The 15,456-nt window shown below is 46.8% G+C and overlaps 1 protein-coding gene across 1 annotated transcript in view; it reads left to right on the forward strand.

Annotated features, from left to right (window-relative positions):
- The window catches only part of TLL2 (tolloid like 2), a gene marked incomplete at its 5' end in the record, with an annotated part of 156,225 nt that overhangs the window by 125,876 nt on the left and 14,893 nt on the right, over positions 1–15,456 (forward strand). The window contains 5 exons of the mRNA XM_025210990.1: positions 1,012–1,207; positions 5,549–5,674; positions 9,203–9,363; positions 11,692–11,872; positions 14,421–14,546. Coding sequence (XP_025066775.1) covers positions 1,012–1,207; positions 5,549–5,674; positions 9,203–9,363; positions 11,692–11,872; positions 14,421–14,546 — 790 coding nt within the window. The remainder of the gene's footprint in view (positions 1–1,011; positions 1,208–5,548; positions 5,675–9,202; positions 9,364–11,691; positions 11,873–14,420; positions 14,547–15,456) is intronic.

Genomic DNA, 15,456 nt, shown 5'->3' on the forward strand with positions numbered 1-15,456 from the left:
GTTCTGTTTTGTGCACAGGACTGGAAAGGGCCCTGCCCTGCAGATAAGCCCAGGGAAGCGGCTGCGGGGCAGGCTTTCCCCATGCCGTGCCGTGCTGCTCGGGCTACGCAGGGTTGGGCTGGGCCGGCACTGGGGAGGAGAAGCAGCAGCTGGGCCGCATCTCCAGCCCAGTCAGCACCAGGGAGGAGAGGTGGCAGCCTTTTGGGACCAGCTGGCACAGGTAGGGGGAAAGTGCAGCAGCAGCTGGGGAAGCCACCGCTTGATAGGGGACGGGATGGGCTGGCCAGGCCCCACCGGGGAGGGAAGGCTGTGGCTGAGCCCCCTGTGGCTGGGGACAGGAGGGGTCCTACGGCACTGGAGGGTGCTGTGCTGGTGATGGGCCATGTACTGTGAGGGTGGGCCCTGGTGTTGCGCAGTGCTTCCCAGTCAAGGGGTACACCTTCTGATGTCAGGGATCATGTGATGAGGGCAGGGGATCCTGGGACAGATATGGCGAGCAGGGCAGTTTCGTGTTGGGTAGGTGAGTCTTATGACACAGACCATACGACAGGGCGTAACTTTTGGTCCCAAGGCCACCTCTCCAAAAGGAGTACTTCCAGGGGCAAGGGGAGGGACTTCTGGTAGCAAAGGTCAGGGGTCGGGACTTTGGGTCCCAAGAGGGTGACCAAGGGGTTGGGCGATGGAAGGGGCGGGGCTACCCTTGTGGACCTCAACAGCTCGCCAAAACTCATCAAGTGGTCCTCCGCCCGAAATAATTGCCCGCCCCGACTTAAATTGCTTCACTTAAGTTGCTTTAAAGTTTAAACACATATCCCATTACAGGCACATACAGTCACCATTCTCTTTCACACGGCTGGGAAAATAAAGCCTCATTTGCTGCTGAACCAAAGGACTGAGAGTTGACTTGATTTCCCCTTTTAGACTGACAGCAGGGCACTAAACTTAAAGTGGCTCGGATAGGGCACAGAGAAGTCAGTGGCCCCATCTGATATGTTCCCTTTCCCATTGCAGATAGAAAGGCATGACAACTGTGCCTATGACTACCTGGAAATCCGAGATGGCCCCACTGAGGACAGCGTGCTGATTGGTCACTTTTGTGGTTATGAGAAGCCAGAAGATATCAAATCTAGCTCAAATAAAATGTGGATGAAGTTTGCATCTGATGGGTCCATCAATAAAGCAGGATTTGCAGCAACTTTCTTTAAAGGTATGAATTATGCTACTAGTCCCAAGACACTTTCATTAGGGTGAAATCTCCCAATTACAGATGTGTAGACTTCTCTGCAGTGGTTACCTGAGGGGGGCAGTTGCAAGCAGGGTAGCCTGCAGACAAAGCTCAACTGGAAGTAGACTATATAGACCTTTGCTGGCATACGTCCTTCATAAAGGGAATATAGAGGGTATAGGTTATGCCCTTTCTCTCTTAAACTCACTAGATATAGCCTACAGCTTTCAGGCTACTAGCCATTTCAGCCTGAGCTGGCTAAATATGGGGCTATTCCTTGTCTCTATACCAAGAAGTAATGGAGTATGTGTATTGCAATCTTTGGAGGAAGCCTGGAAGACCAACATGAAACATACAAAACAACTTTTGCTTAAATAAAACTTGCATTCAAGTGTAGATTGAAATATATACCATACAAGAACCCAGGATGCCAGCTTTGAGACTTGAAAAGGAAATAAACTTATGGGCATCTGTTGTGAGTAGGGTTGTGAGCCCAGTGGACATTCAGTTGCAGAAGTAGGGCTTGCTGTTAGACATAGGGTCCACAAATGAGAAGTTAGAGAACTACTTTCAATCGTAAACTTGCAAGGGCTAAGTTTTTCAGTCGACTTCAACCTAGAAATTCTGATCAGTCAGATGGTTCTTTATTATTAACCTTGAAATTAAAGTAGTCCTGAATGATATAGATTTCATAGACATTAGGGGCTGGAAGGGACCTTGCGAGATAATCAATTCCAGCCCCCCTGCCATAGGCAGGAAGTCTGCTGGGGTCAAATGATCCCAGCAAGATAAGCATCCAAACACCTTTTGAATGAGTCCATAGTAAGTGCTTGCACCACATCTGTGGGGAGTCTGTTCCAGACCTTGGACACTCAGACTGTAAAGAAGTTTTTCCTATGTCCAGTCTAAATTGGCCTTCCAGAAGTTTGTGGCCATTAAACCTTGTTATCCCTTGGGGAACCCCAGTGAACAACTGTTCTCCCAAATCCTGGAGCCTTACATACTTATAGGCTTCCACCAAGTCCCAGGCTGACGAGTCCCATGTCCCTCAGCCTCTCCTCATAAGGCTTGCTCTCTTGGCCTTTGATCATGCAGGTGGCTCTCCTTTGGACTCTCTCAAGCTTATCCACATCCCTCCTGAAGTGAGGGGCTCAAAACTGTACACAGTACTCCAGCTGCGGCCTCACTGAAGCTGAGTAAAGTGGGAGGGAGGATGATGTCCCTGGTTTTGCTTGAGATGCATCGGTGGATACATGGCAGGGTTTGGTTTGCTTTGCTGGCTACATTATCACATTGGTGGCTCATGTTCATCTTGTGGTCAATCAAGACACCCAAGTCTCTTTTGGTCTTGTTGCTAGTGAGCATAGCACTGCCAAGCCTATAAGTATGATGCTGGTTTTTCTTCCCAAGGTGGAGCACCCTGCACTTCTCTACATTGCATACCATCAGGTTTTGGTCCACCCAACTTGTGAGCCTGTCCAGGTTGGCCTGTATCCCCAGCCTGTCTTCGAATGTGACTTCCTTTCCCCATAGTTTAGTGTCATCTTTGCCAGTCTGCATCTGACGCCCAAATCCAGATCATTAATGAAGATGTTGAAGAGTACCAGCCCGAGTACTGAACCCTGAGGGACACCGCTGGTTGCCTTGTGCCACCTTGATTTGCTCCCATCAACTAATACTCTTTGGGTCTGACTCCAGAGCTAGTTCTCCAGCCATTGGACTGTGAGATGGTCGAGGCTGCAGTTCTCCAGCTTAACCATGAGGACATCATGGGAGACCAAATCAAAGGCTTTCTTGAAATCCAGATATATGACATCAACCTTGTCTCCCGTGTCCAGGTAGTGGGTCATCTGGTCATAGAAGGAAATGAGGTTGGTCAGGCAAGACCTTCCAGTAGCAAAGCCATCTTGGCTGGCACTCAGAAAGTTGCCTTCCATTAGCCCATTGCTGATGGAACCCTTGATGATTTTCTCCAGGATCTTTCCAGGGATGGATGCCATACTGATTAGCCTGTAATTCCCTGGATCTCCCTTCCTTCCTTTCTTGAAGATTGGGACCACATTGGCTCTTTTCCAGTCTTCCGGTACATCTCCTGAGCACCATGAGTTCTCAAATATCTTTGCCGTAGGGTGTGCTATGATGTCCACCATCTCCTTCAGGACTCTTGGGTGCATTCTGTCTGGGTCCATGGACTTATGGACGTTGAGCCTCTCAAGGTGTTCCCTCACTTGATTTACATCAATTGTGGGTCCATCTCCCACCCCCTGGATGTTTTGTGTCCTGTCTTACAGGGTGACCCCCGTGGGTGGGTGGAAGACTGATGCAAAGTAATCATTTAAGAGATTGGCCTTTTCCTGAGCATCACATGTCAACTGCCTCATTTGATCTAGCAGGGGTCCAATGTTGCCTTTGTTCTTTCTCTGACTTCCCACATATCTGAAGAAGGACTTTTTGATGTCCTTGATTCCCGTGGCTATCCTGAGTTTGATTTCTGCCTTGGCTTTTCTGGTCTGCTCTCTACAGATGCAGGCTACTGCTGTGTAGTCCTCCTTGGTGATGATTCCATCTGGTGTAGACTTCTCTTTTTAGTTTCAGGAAGTCCAAAAGTTCCCTACTGAGCCAAGGGGGTACCCCAGGCCACTGACTGCATTTCCTGCAGTTCGGAATGGACTTTCCTTGTGCTTTGAGGATTGTGTTCTTAAGGAACAACCATTCCTTGTGGACTCCCCTTTCTAAAGGGCCATGGACTCTTAGTGTCTGACTGATCAGTCTCCTGAGTTTGGGCAGGCTGACTTTCACAAAGTTGAGGATTTCTGTTTTACTGAGAGATTTGCCTGCCCTGCATTGGACAGAGAAGGTGATCAGTTCATGGCTGCTGTCACCAAGCTTCCCCTCGATCTTCAGATTGCTCACTAGATCACCCCTTTGACCAGGACCAGATCCAGCTGTGCCTCTCCCCTAGTCAGTCCATAGACCTTTTGCATTAGGTAGAGCTCATCAGTGCAAGTGAGGAAGCTATGTGACCGGTCAGATTTGGTCATGTGCTCTTCCCATGAGATGGCAGGGAGGTTGAAGTCCCACATAATGACCATGCATCGGGAGCGTGCAGTCGCAGCCCATTCCCTATTGAATTCATGATCCAGCTCTTCCTCTTGGTTGGGAGGTCTATAATACCCTCCCACAGTTATATGTAGACAATCTGTTAAGTGTGTATGACAACAAACTTATCTTACGCTTATATTGCACCTTTTATATGGAAGGACAAGATGTTCCAGTTAGAACCACTGCAGGAAATTCCTCACAATGTGTAATGACCCACACACAAGACACCAGAACCCTCCTGATTGCAAGTGGTCACAGCCTTCCCTTGGTCTTATGCTAATGATTTAAGACCCAGGGACAGCAATTAGTTGTGTGCCCAGCCATGGTGCACCAAAGACTGCTATCTGAGAACAACTGATCTTCTCAATGAGAGAGTTTGTTTCTTAGCATTGAGACCAGAAAGGAAAGCAGGAAGGTTCTTCTCAAAGCAGGGTTATTACTGCTGGTGTTTTCCTGACCTTGTGGCAGGACTTTGAGAGAGACTGCATCATCAGAAATGTCCCCATCCATTAAATCAATGTTGCAATAACATTTACTGTACTGTATATTAATGACTTTGCCCATTAAGGGAAATGACTGGAACCAGGAAACTGGTTTTAATGTCAATAAATTAGACTTGTGCCTATTAATATGTTAAGGGGTGTTTGAAATCTGATCAAAAGAGCCATGTCTGAGAAGCTCAAGTTGGTGGCAAATGTAAATAACAGTGGGAGGGAGGTCTTAGTGTGGTTCCCTGGTTCATTAGAACAGCTGCCACTCCCTTTTATACCCCATTCTGTGGTGTCCTTCCACCTCCAGCTAGTTCCCAGGGCCCAGTCACGATAGGCATCTTACGAGGCCAGTCAGGGCAAGGAACTGCAACCAGAAAAAAAGAAATTAGAAACATAATTGTAACTGACAGCAAAATGTAGCGTTGCAAGAAAATGCCTCACTTCCCTATCTACCCATGAGACTGACAGGGCCATTTCAGTACCTGTGGGCTTAGTAAGACTGCTGTAGTACCTGTTGGCCAGCGATATGTCCACCAATTTTATGCTACTGAATTGATGTTTGTTTGATTCTTTTAGCAGCTGCCTAACTGCCAGGGTCACATCAAGGCTTGCTTATCTGGCAAAGCCTCTTTCAGACGTTGCTTTGGTCTTTCTTCACTCAATCGTTGCCTAGAAAAATGAAGGAACTTAATTTAAAAAGCTTAAATGATTGCATTTTATTTCCTAACAGAGGTGGATGAATGTTCTCGGCCAGACAATGGCGGGTGTGAGCAGCGCTGTGTGAACACACTGGGCAGCTACAAATGTGCCTGTGAACCTGGCTATGAGCTGACAGCTGACAAGAAGAGCTGCGAGGGTTGGTAGTCTGTCGAGATGGGCATGTCAGGGGGGAGGGCACTGCTTTTTACAATAACAGGTCAGGTTTGGGGGGAGGCATGAAATCTTTGTGGAAATGCTGATGAAAACAAAGATTTGGTGTTCATCAGAGTTTTCTGTGAAAAATGATTGAAGTTTTGGTGAACAACTGAAGCTAGAAGCTTTTACCATATTTTTCTTGCATACCACACCCCCCAAATAAGACATACACATTGGAAGGCAGTATATAGGGGGAAAAAAAGCATTTCCCAGAGTCACGGCTGACTATACCCAGGAGAGAGAGTCTGGATGAGGCAGCAGGAACTTCCTGTTGTGGCAGGATGGCAACAGTGGTAGGGTTCAGACCCTTGCAAGGCAGTAGCAAGACCATTACTTCTTTACTATAAGTAGTTCTTTATATAAGAAAATAAGTAACAAGCTATTTTTCCATACTGCAAGACTCCTCAAATACTAGAGACCTGCATGCAGCCACTCACTTGCCCTCAGCCAGCTCAGTGGCTTTTCAGCCACATGCTATTTCCTCACCAGCTGCTGTGAAAAGGTTAAACCTGGACTTTACTGCTGCTGCTTGCTGCCATCTTGGCAGCCATGAATTCATTGTCTACTTGCTCTATTCTACGCTGATTCTATTCCAGTGAAGAGAAAAATCCAAGTTTTAGAGAGCTGCTTTGGGGGAGGGGGAAAGATGCATGTGCCATAAATGACTTTCTACCCTATTCTCCTCTATATACGCCCAGTGGTTTATTAGACTGTGTTTCACGTGATGCACCAGTTTCACCTCTTGTGTAGCCCCAGTGCAGCATGAAAGATGACAGACTCTGAGAGGGTCTCCCACTGACGTCAGTGGAAGGAAAGTTAAGCAAACGTCAATTGCTTTGGAAAGTCGCTCCATGTTTTTAAAGTAATTTACAGTTTTAGACAGCTGTTAGACATTATTTGATAGGAGCATACTCTATCTATAAATATTTTAGCCTCAATTCATCTACAGTACAGAAAATAGGAATGTGGTCTTAATGTATTGATACAGGTAAGAACAATAGCTTTAGCTTTTCCAAGTATTGCTGTACCACATGTTGTGCACTGGTGACAATGCAGAAAAGAGAAAATAAGCTGACTCTGAATATTGACTGGCTTAAGACTCCTGGGCTGCTTTTCTTGGAGGCAGGGAGGGGGGACAAGGAACTATGGTGGTACCTGCAGAAAATGTCTATCTCATAAAAACAGATTTTAAGTCAAGAGCCCAATCCCTTAGCAAAATCAGGGCATCTTTCCTAGAAGATAATCTAAATGTGATAATGTATATTAACAGAGCTTCCATTCTTAGCACGGACTAGCTCTGGGTTATTCAGACGTGAATTCTGCCAGCTGTGGCTGCCCCAGCCTTTCAGACAAAGATCAGGCCCAGGGTAAAAGTCGTGGTTCTCTATGATGTACAAAGGACAATAATTAGAGCTGATTGGAAAGTTTGGAGAGAAATTAAAATATTTCAGGGACTTTGTTTTCTAACTGTCTCTAGAGATAAGGCACTAAAGATAATGCCTTGTACAAAGGGTAACAAGTCCATAGAAATTATAAGGGCAATAAATCAATAAGGATTAATTTTATTGTCAAAAAAAGGGAACAAAACACCACAATCACCACCCCCAGTAGCATGTGTTCTGCCTCCTAACTCCAAGTAATTCCCTCACTGTAGAATGCTGATGATGACAGGACATCATGGGCACTAGAGCTGCACGAAGCTTCAGTCCCTGATTCGATTCGGAGGAGATTCAGCCCAATTTGGTGGCCAAATCTCTGAATCTGAATCAAATCAGAGGACCCTTTAATCTCTCTGAATTGAATCTGAACCCTCCGAATCAATTCAGAGAGATTCAGAAAGATTTGAAGATTCATACATAAACACATATTTAAATGTTTTTTCTACATACTTCTAGGTAGCAGCTGGCTCGTGAGTGCTGCAATGCTGGGGCGGATGGAGCATCTCACAGAAGTGCGGGGGGCTCCCCAGCATGCTCGGCAGCAGACCCAGAAGTGGACCAGAAGTCCACTTCCGGATCTGCCAGGGTGCGTGCAGGGGGGCCAACTGGGGCCCCCCTGGCTCAGTGACTGGTGCCTCCTGGGTCTGGAGAGGCACACAGGGTCTCCTCACAGCCGGTCGGGGCTCCACGCATGCTCCTCAGCAGACCTGGAAGTGGACTGAAAGTACTTCTGATCCACTTCTGGGTTTGTCGCTGAGCACATGGAGGCTCCCCTGACACTCCTGTGGGACGCTCCATCCGCCCCAGTGTGGCAGCGATCACAAGCCACACTGGTACCTGGAGGTATGTAGAAAAAAACATTTAAAGCTGTGTCTATGTCCGAATCACTGATTCTCCAGATTCAGATTAGGCCTAATCAAATCAGGGACAGTGATCCGAATCAACAAATCAAAGCACTGTCCATGATTTGGGTTGAATCTGAATCGAATAGGGCCCACTTTGCAAACCCCTAATGGGCACCTCTACACCTGCACATTAGTCTATTTTACTGCACATTAAAGCATCACAAAAAATCTGTGCTCTTTCGCTAATGCAAATTAAAATAGGCTGATATGCATTTTTCTAGTACTTCACAATGCAGGTACTAGATTTAATACACATTACCTAAACCACATTAATGAAGATGTAGATGTGCCCAGTAGTTTTTCACTGTAGGCCAGCAGTCAAGACCTAGACCTCCCCATCCTCACCTAGCTACTTCCAGGTAAAAGCTGCCTGTGTCTGATCCCTGGTTAAGATTTTATGTAGAGGGAAAAATTCCAGTTCACACTGATGTGAAGAACACACCTTTTCTTTGCAGTGAAGATGAATTTCTCCAGGTAACAGGCTACAGATGGCAATGGGTGTTTTTTGCCTAAGACACTCTGGCTTTGTTTTCAATTTGTCCCAGGGTAGATGTGGTCTGTAGATGATAGGAAGGCTTAAGGAAAAATGTCTTGAAAACAAACCTTTTCATCTCTGGTTAATTAGCTGCCACTTAAGGGTAGAAAAATATGTGAAAATGAGTACAGATGCTTGCCACACATTTTATCTGGGCTGCAAAATTTCCACTAGGCTGGTTCCCAAGGCAAAGGGCAAATGTTTGTATCCTAGAAAAAGGTGAGAGGAATAGGCAGCTAGCCTTTTTAAAAGGCGTTAATTTCCTGGAGTTAATTGGTAGTCAGTTAACTCACAGTACTAAAGTCTGGTGGAGACATCCTCTGAGGTTAACTTAATTCTGTGGGCCAGATCCTCAGTGGGAATAAATCTGTATAGCTCTGACATAGCTGCAATGAACTGGGGTGATTTATACCAGCTAAAGATAAAGCTATGAAACAACTTCTATCTCCCCCTGCACCCTGCCATCATATACCCTGAAGAGAGGGGTACCAGTTTGGGCCTGACTTGTTTCCTATCCCACAGCAAGCCCTGATCTCTTCTATGTCAGAATTGAACCAGATAAACCTTGTGTTCATTTGTTCCTTCTCCAGCTGCCTGTGGGGGCTTCATCTCCAAGCTCAATGGGACCATCACTAGTCCTGGATGGCCGAAGGAGTATCCTACTAACAAAAACTGCATCTGGCAGGTGGTGGCTCCGGCCCAGTACCAGATCTCTCTGCAGTTTGAAGTGTTTGAGCTGGAAGGCAATGATGTATGTAACTGTGTGATCATTAGTTAACTTGGAATCTGATAACAGCTTAGTCTACAGATGCTGTGTTGTGTCTTAGTTTGGTGGCTTCTCAGACAACTGACTTAATGAACAACTTCAAAAAAAAACTTAAACTGTTTTCTTTGAAATCTATAGGACTTTCAGGTAGATTGAGCTAATTATTTTTATGAATAGGTTTTGCTTCTGTACTAGCTTTGCAAAATCACAGGGTTTTTTTTTCCATTCCTAGCTTCTATTAAACCCATCTTCTTAGGGGAGCACTTTCATAGGAGGATTAATGAAAACTGACAATCAAGAAATGTACCATGTATGGATGGTCAAAAGACTTGGACCCTGGCCTGGGCCCTCATAGAAGTAGGTTTAATAACCTGTTCTGCTAAAGCTGGAGTTTGAACAGATTGTAGCTCTCTATCTGTAAAATAGGAAGATTAACAGCACTTCCATAAGTAACTGGAATATTTGGAGACAGAAGTATATTGAAAAACCCAAGCCACTAAGGGTCTATAGTAATACAGCCACATAAATTACCTTAGGTAATTTTAAATAGAACCAAAGCACTGTGATAAATGCAGCTCATAGAATCATAGAAAATTAAAGTTGGAAAGGATCTCAGGAGGTCATCTAGTCCAACCCCCTGCTTAAAGCAGGACCATCCCCAGCTAGATCATTCCAGCCAGGGCTTTGTCTTAAAAACCACCAAGGATGGAGAATCTACCGCCCCTCTGGGTAATCTGTTCCAGTGTTTTACTACCCTCTTAGTGAGAAAATTCTTCCCAATATCTAACCTAAGCTGCCCTTGCTGCAACTTGAGACCATTCATCTTTGTTCTGTCATTAGTCACCACTGAGAACAGTATAGCTCCATCCTCTTTTGAACCTCTCTTCAGGTAGTTGACAGTTGCTATTAAATCCCACCTCAGCCTTCTCTTTTCTGGACTAAATAAGCCCAGTTCCCTCAGCCTCTCCTCAGAAGTCATATGCCCCAGCCCCCACACCATTTTGTTGCCCTCCGCTGGACTCTCTCCAATTTGTCCACATACTTTCTGTAGTAGGGGCCCCAAAACTGTACACAGTACTTCAGATGTGGCCTCACCAATGCTGAATAGAGGGGAAGAATCACTTTCCTTGAACTGCTGGCAACACACCTACCAAGGCACCCCAGTATGCCATTAGCCTTCTTTGTAACAAGGGCACACTGTTAACTCTTATTTAGCTTATTGTCCACTGTAACCCCCAGGTCCTTTTCTCCGGAGCTGTTGCCCAGCCAGTCAGCCCCCAGCCTGTACCAGTGCATGGGGTTGTTCCATCCTACATGCTGGACTGCACGTCTCCTTGTTGAACTTCATGAGATTTCTTTTGGCCCAATCCTCCAATTTGTCCAGGTCACTCTGAATCCTAGCCCTACACTCCATCATATCTGCTACTCCCTCCAGCTTGCTGTTACCTGCAAACTTGCTGAGGGTGCACTTTATGCTATCTTCCAGGTCATTGATGAAGACATTGAACAAAACCGGACACAGGACCAACAGCTGGGGCACTCCACTTGCTACCAGCTGCCAACTAGACATCGGGCCATTGATTGCAACCCTTGAGCCTCATGCTTCAGCCGGTTTTCTATCCACCTTACAGTCCATTCATCCATCCCGTACTTCCTTAGCTTGCCTGGGAGAATGTTATGGGAGACTGTATTAAGAGCCTTGCTAAAATCAAGATATACCACATCTACTGGTCCACAGAGCCAGTCATCTCATCGTAGAAGGCAGTTAGGTTGGTCAGGCATGACTTGCCCTTGGTGAATCCATGCTGACCATTCCTAATCACCTTCTCCTCCAAGTGCTTAGAAATGGATTCCTTGAGGATCTGCTCCATGATTTTTCCAGGGACTGTCTGGTCTGTAGTTTCCTGGATCCTTGTTTTTTTCTTTTCTTAAATATGGGCACTATGTTTGCCCTTTTCCAGTCATCTGGGACCTCTCCTGATTGCCACGAGTTTTCAAAAATGATGACCAGTGGCTCTGCAATCTCAACAGCTGACTCCCTCGGCATCCTCGAGTGCATCCCATCTGACCCCATGGACTTGTATATGTCCAGCTTTTCTAAATAGTCCCCAACGTGTTTTTTCACCACTGTTGGCTGCTATGCTATAAGAAGAGTCAGGAGGTTAATGACATCACATGAGCTGGCTTTTGTGTTATCAGAAGGCAAGGCTGTATATTGTGTCAGCTTTATTGTCACTCAGCAAGTTGTTTTTGTATTTTGCACTTGAAATGTACAAGTCCCTTGTGGCAAGCAACCTCTCCTTCTCTTGGCAGGTCTGTAAATATGACTATGTAGAGGTTCGTAGTGGGTTGGCTTCAGACTCCAAGCTCCACGGCAAATTCTGTGGCTCAGAGAAGCCAGAAGTAATTACATCGTATAACAACAACATCAGACTGGAGTTCAAATCAGACAACACTGTATCCAAAAAGGGATTCAAAGTTCACTTCTTCTCTGGTATGTGGCCTTTTCTCTCAGGGAGGAAAGTTCTCAGTCCTCTGTGACCAGGAATAGGGCAGGCTTCATGGGAGCTGATATCATGTTGCTATTTATCCTAGCAAATGGTGGTGTTGCCAGAGCCCCATCATATGTACCATGCAGTATAAAAAACATCCTTTAGTGTCCCTCTTCCTTTTTTCCCTTGTTTCTCAACACACGAATGGGTGATAGATTTTGCTCAGTGCATGTTCATGATACAACATCTGCAGTGTGATACCCCACCAATACAGAAATTGCTGCCTCTGAGGAAGATGCAAGCCCTCCCTTCCACACATACCCTAGGGCTGTGCGAGGCTTCGGTCAGAGCTTCAGAACCAGAGAAGCTTTGGACGCTTTGGGGTCTGAAGCAGCACATCTGGGGGGAAGCGCTGGCCTCGTTAGGCTTCCCAAAGCGGTTTGGAGCTCCTGAAGAGCTTCGGAGCCTCCTCGGAGATTCAGCCATAGGGTATAATGGGGAAACAATAAAATATCTATAACTTTGTTGTTTGTTGTCCAATTTGGATGAAACTTGCAGGGGTGGTAGACTCTGCAGAGAGGATGAAGCCTGCCAAGTTTCGAGAAGATCAGTACAGGGGTTTTGGGGCAACTGTACCCCAAATTCTTGAACGCAAAACTCCTGTCACGTATGTGTGTTACACCACAGTGGGGTCCAAACTGCACAGCTGGTAGCTCTTACTGAGGCCACAAAGCCTGCCAAGTTTCAAGAAGATCAGTGCAGGGGCTTGGGGGGAACTGCCCCTCAAGCTGCAGACAAACAAAACTTACGCCATGGGTGCTTGTGGGACTGACTGTGTCTGGCTTGGGGTGGGGAGGGGAGATACCGCTGCAGGCTGGGCTGCTAAACTGCTGTGTTACCAGTTACCAATCAGGCATGATTCACTAAGGGACCAGGGACTCAGGGACCAGCTCAATACACAGGACCTAGCTATTACATAATGACTTATTGAGCATCAATTAGCACCTACAAAACCAGGCTCAGGAGAGGAAAGCATCAAGACAATCAACTGCCCCAAGACAGACACAGTCTTGGCATGGGTTTTGTTTGTCAGCAGCTAGGGGTGCAGGGCCCCAGAACCCCCCTGCACCGATCTCCTCCACAGCTGGCAGGCGTCATGGCCGCAGCAGGGGCCACCATCCCTGCAGCTGTCACCCCGCTGCGCCTTAACACACACAGTGTCACCCATGGCACGAGTTTTGCTTGTCCGCAGCTTGAGGGGCAGTTCCCCCCAAACCCCTGCACCTATCTCCTTGAAACTTGGTAGGCTTTGTGGCCTCAGTAAGAGCTACCAGCCGTGCAGTTTTAACCCCCCTGTGTTGTAACACACAGCCGTGAATTGAGTTTGGCTTTCAAGAATTTGGAGTACAGTTCCCCCCAAACCCCTGCACCAGTCTTCTTGAAACGTGGCAGGCTTCATGCTCTCAGCAGAGGCTACCATCCCTGCAAGTTTCATCCAAATTGGACAAAAAACAACAAAGTTATAGATATTTCATTCATTGATTCCCCACTATACCCTATGGCCGGATCTCCAAGGCAGCTTCGAAGCTTCGGAGCCGCTTCGGCTGGATCGTGGTGGAAACCTGATCCGGAGCTCTGGATCAGATCGTGGCCATTTGAAGCGGCCGGATCTGAAGCTGGACTGGATCGCTGCCGACTCGCACAGGCCTAACACACCCCTCCTCTACCATAACCATGAGGCAGGCCAGGATGGGATAACCTGCCCTGGAAGGTATCTATTCCTGACCTCCCTTATCTCCCTGATCTATTCCTGACCTTCCTTAAGAGGACTGACTTTTGCCATAAAGCCAGGCAGGTGTGGGTCCCTTCCAGAAAACTTTTAAAATCCTTATTGTCATAGCTCTGCATGTTAACCAATATAGCTGACATGCTCTTTTAGGAGGATCTGAGTATTTTGCTTCAATGGCACCTTGTAGCAAGGTGCTTAAGAGGTTATCCTAGGATGTATCAGTCATGGATAAGTATGAATACCATTGAAGAGGTGCTCGTGAAACTTTATCTGAAATAACAGTTCTGGTCACCTATATTCAGGAGAAATGAACCCAGACTGGAACAGATGCAGAGAAGCTGATAGGATGTTCAGGGTTGGGTGGAATTAAGAACCTATCATATGAAAGGAGGCTAGGAAAGCAAAATGAAGGGAAAGCTGGGATATGATAAGTAGTGAGAAAGGCGTGTGGATTAGCGTAGAAGTATGAGTTGCAAGGATATAGATGGGCCAGTGAATTTTTGCTGGGGATGAAATCTGTTCTCATTTAATTAAGTATAATTAAAGAGTATTTAATGGATACAGAGTTATTATACATGAAAAGGGACTTGCACTGGGGAGGGAGAGGTGATTGGACATAATGCAGAGATGGAGGTTTGTGCTGGTTCTTTGCCACTTTGGAAGATGGGCTTGTAAAAGGCCTCGAGAACTCGCAGCTGGCATCCAAGGTTAGCTGTCTCTTCTAGCATGGAATTAAGCATGGTTTGTTTGGCTCGTTCCAGATAAGGATGAATGCTCCAAAGACAATGGAGGCTGTCAGCATGAGTGTATCAACACCTTTGGGAGCTACGTTTGCCAGTGCAGGAATGGGTTTATGTTGCATGAGAATGGCCACGACTGCAAAGAAGGTGAGGCATGCTGGCTGCACCCAGGAATCCAAGATTTATTTTTAAGTCACCGTTTAATTTTGTAGAAACAAAGTAAATAAGGCAGCCAAAGAATGTTGATTTATGAATAAGAAATGGTGAATAGGAACCTGTTTACAAGGTTTGTATGGAGCAGGACTCAAAGCACATGCAGTTGCACTACTGCACCCCACCTGTATCCATTCCTGACTACAGCCCATTGGCACGTTGGGGGAAAAGGGTTGGCCTGTTCACTAGAACCCTTTACATTATGTAAATCTATTATTTATCCCTCCCCCGCCCCCAAAGAAATCATGACCATACCTGCTGAGTTTAAAATCTTATTACAAAATACATTCTGTATAGTGATTAGTGCCAAGTGGATACTTTGGTATAGAATTTGCTGCTGCTTGCCCAGCTGGGGCAGGGGGGTGTGATGTGGGTGCGGTTCGCTCCAGGTGGAAGGGGGCAAGCAGCAGCAGGGCAGAGCCCCTGTGGCTCCCCCCACCGGGAGGGGGAGGGCCGGGCGGGGGGAGCCACAGGAGAAGCCCCTATGGCTGCCCTACCCATCCCCATCCCCCACCCTGCCCCAGCCACCTGGCACTTTAAAAAAAAAAAAAAAAAAAGCAAAAAAACCCCCCCATACTTACTGGCTGCAGCAGCAGCCATTGGGACCTCTGGACACTTGTTGAAGAGCCCTTCCCACCCCACAAAGCATGGGACAGTGAGGGCAGCAGGGATCGCCTCCCCCGCCTGGCACCCACGTGGCAGCTGCCCCACGGCACGGGTGCAGCACAACTCAGCAGGGTGCTGCGCGCTGTCCAAGAGCTTGGGCAGCTCCATGTGTCACCTAGAGCTTCCAGTTTGATTCCCCAGCTCTCTGATCATTTCCCCAGCTCTTCCCATGGGGTGC

The sequence above is a fragment of the Alligator sinensis genome, unplaced genomic scaffold (genome assembly GCF_000455745.1).
Source record: "Alligator sinensis unplaced genomic scaffold, ASM45574v1 scaffold264_1, whole genome shotgun sequence".
Classification (NCBI taxonomy): Eukaryota; Metazoa; Chordata; order Crocodylia; family Alligatoridae; genus Alligator; species Alligator sinensis.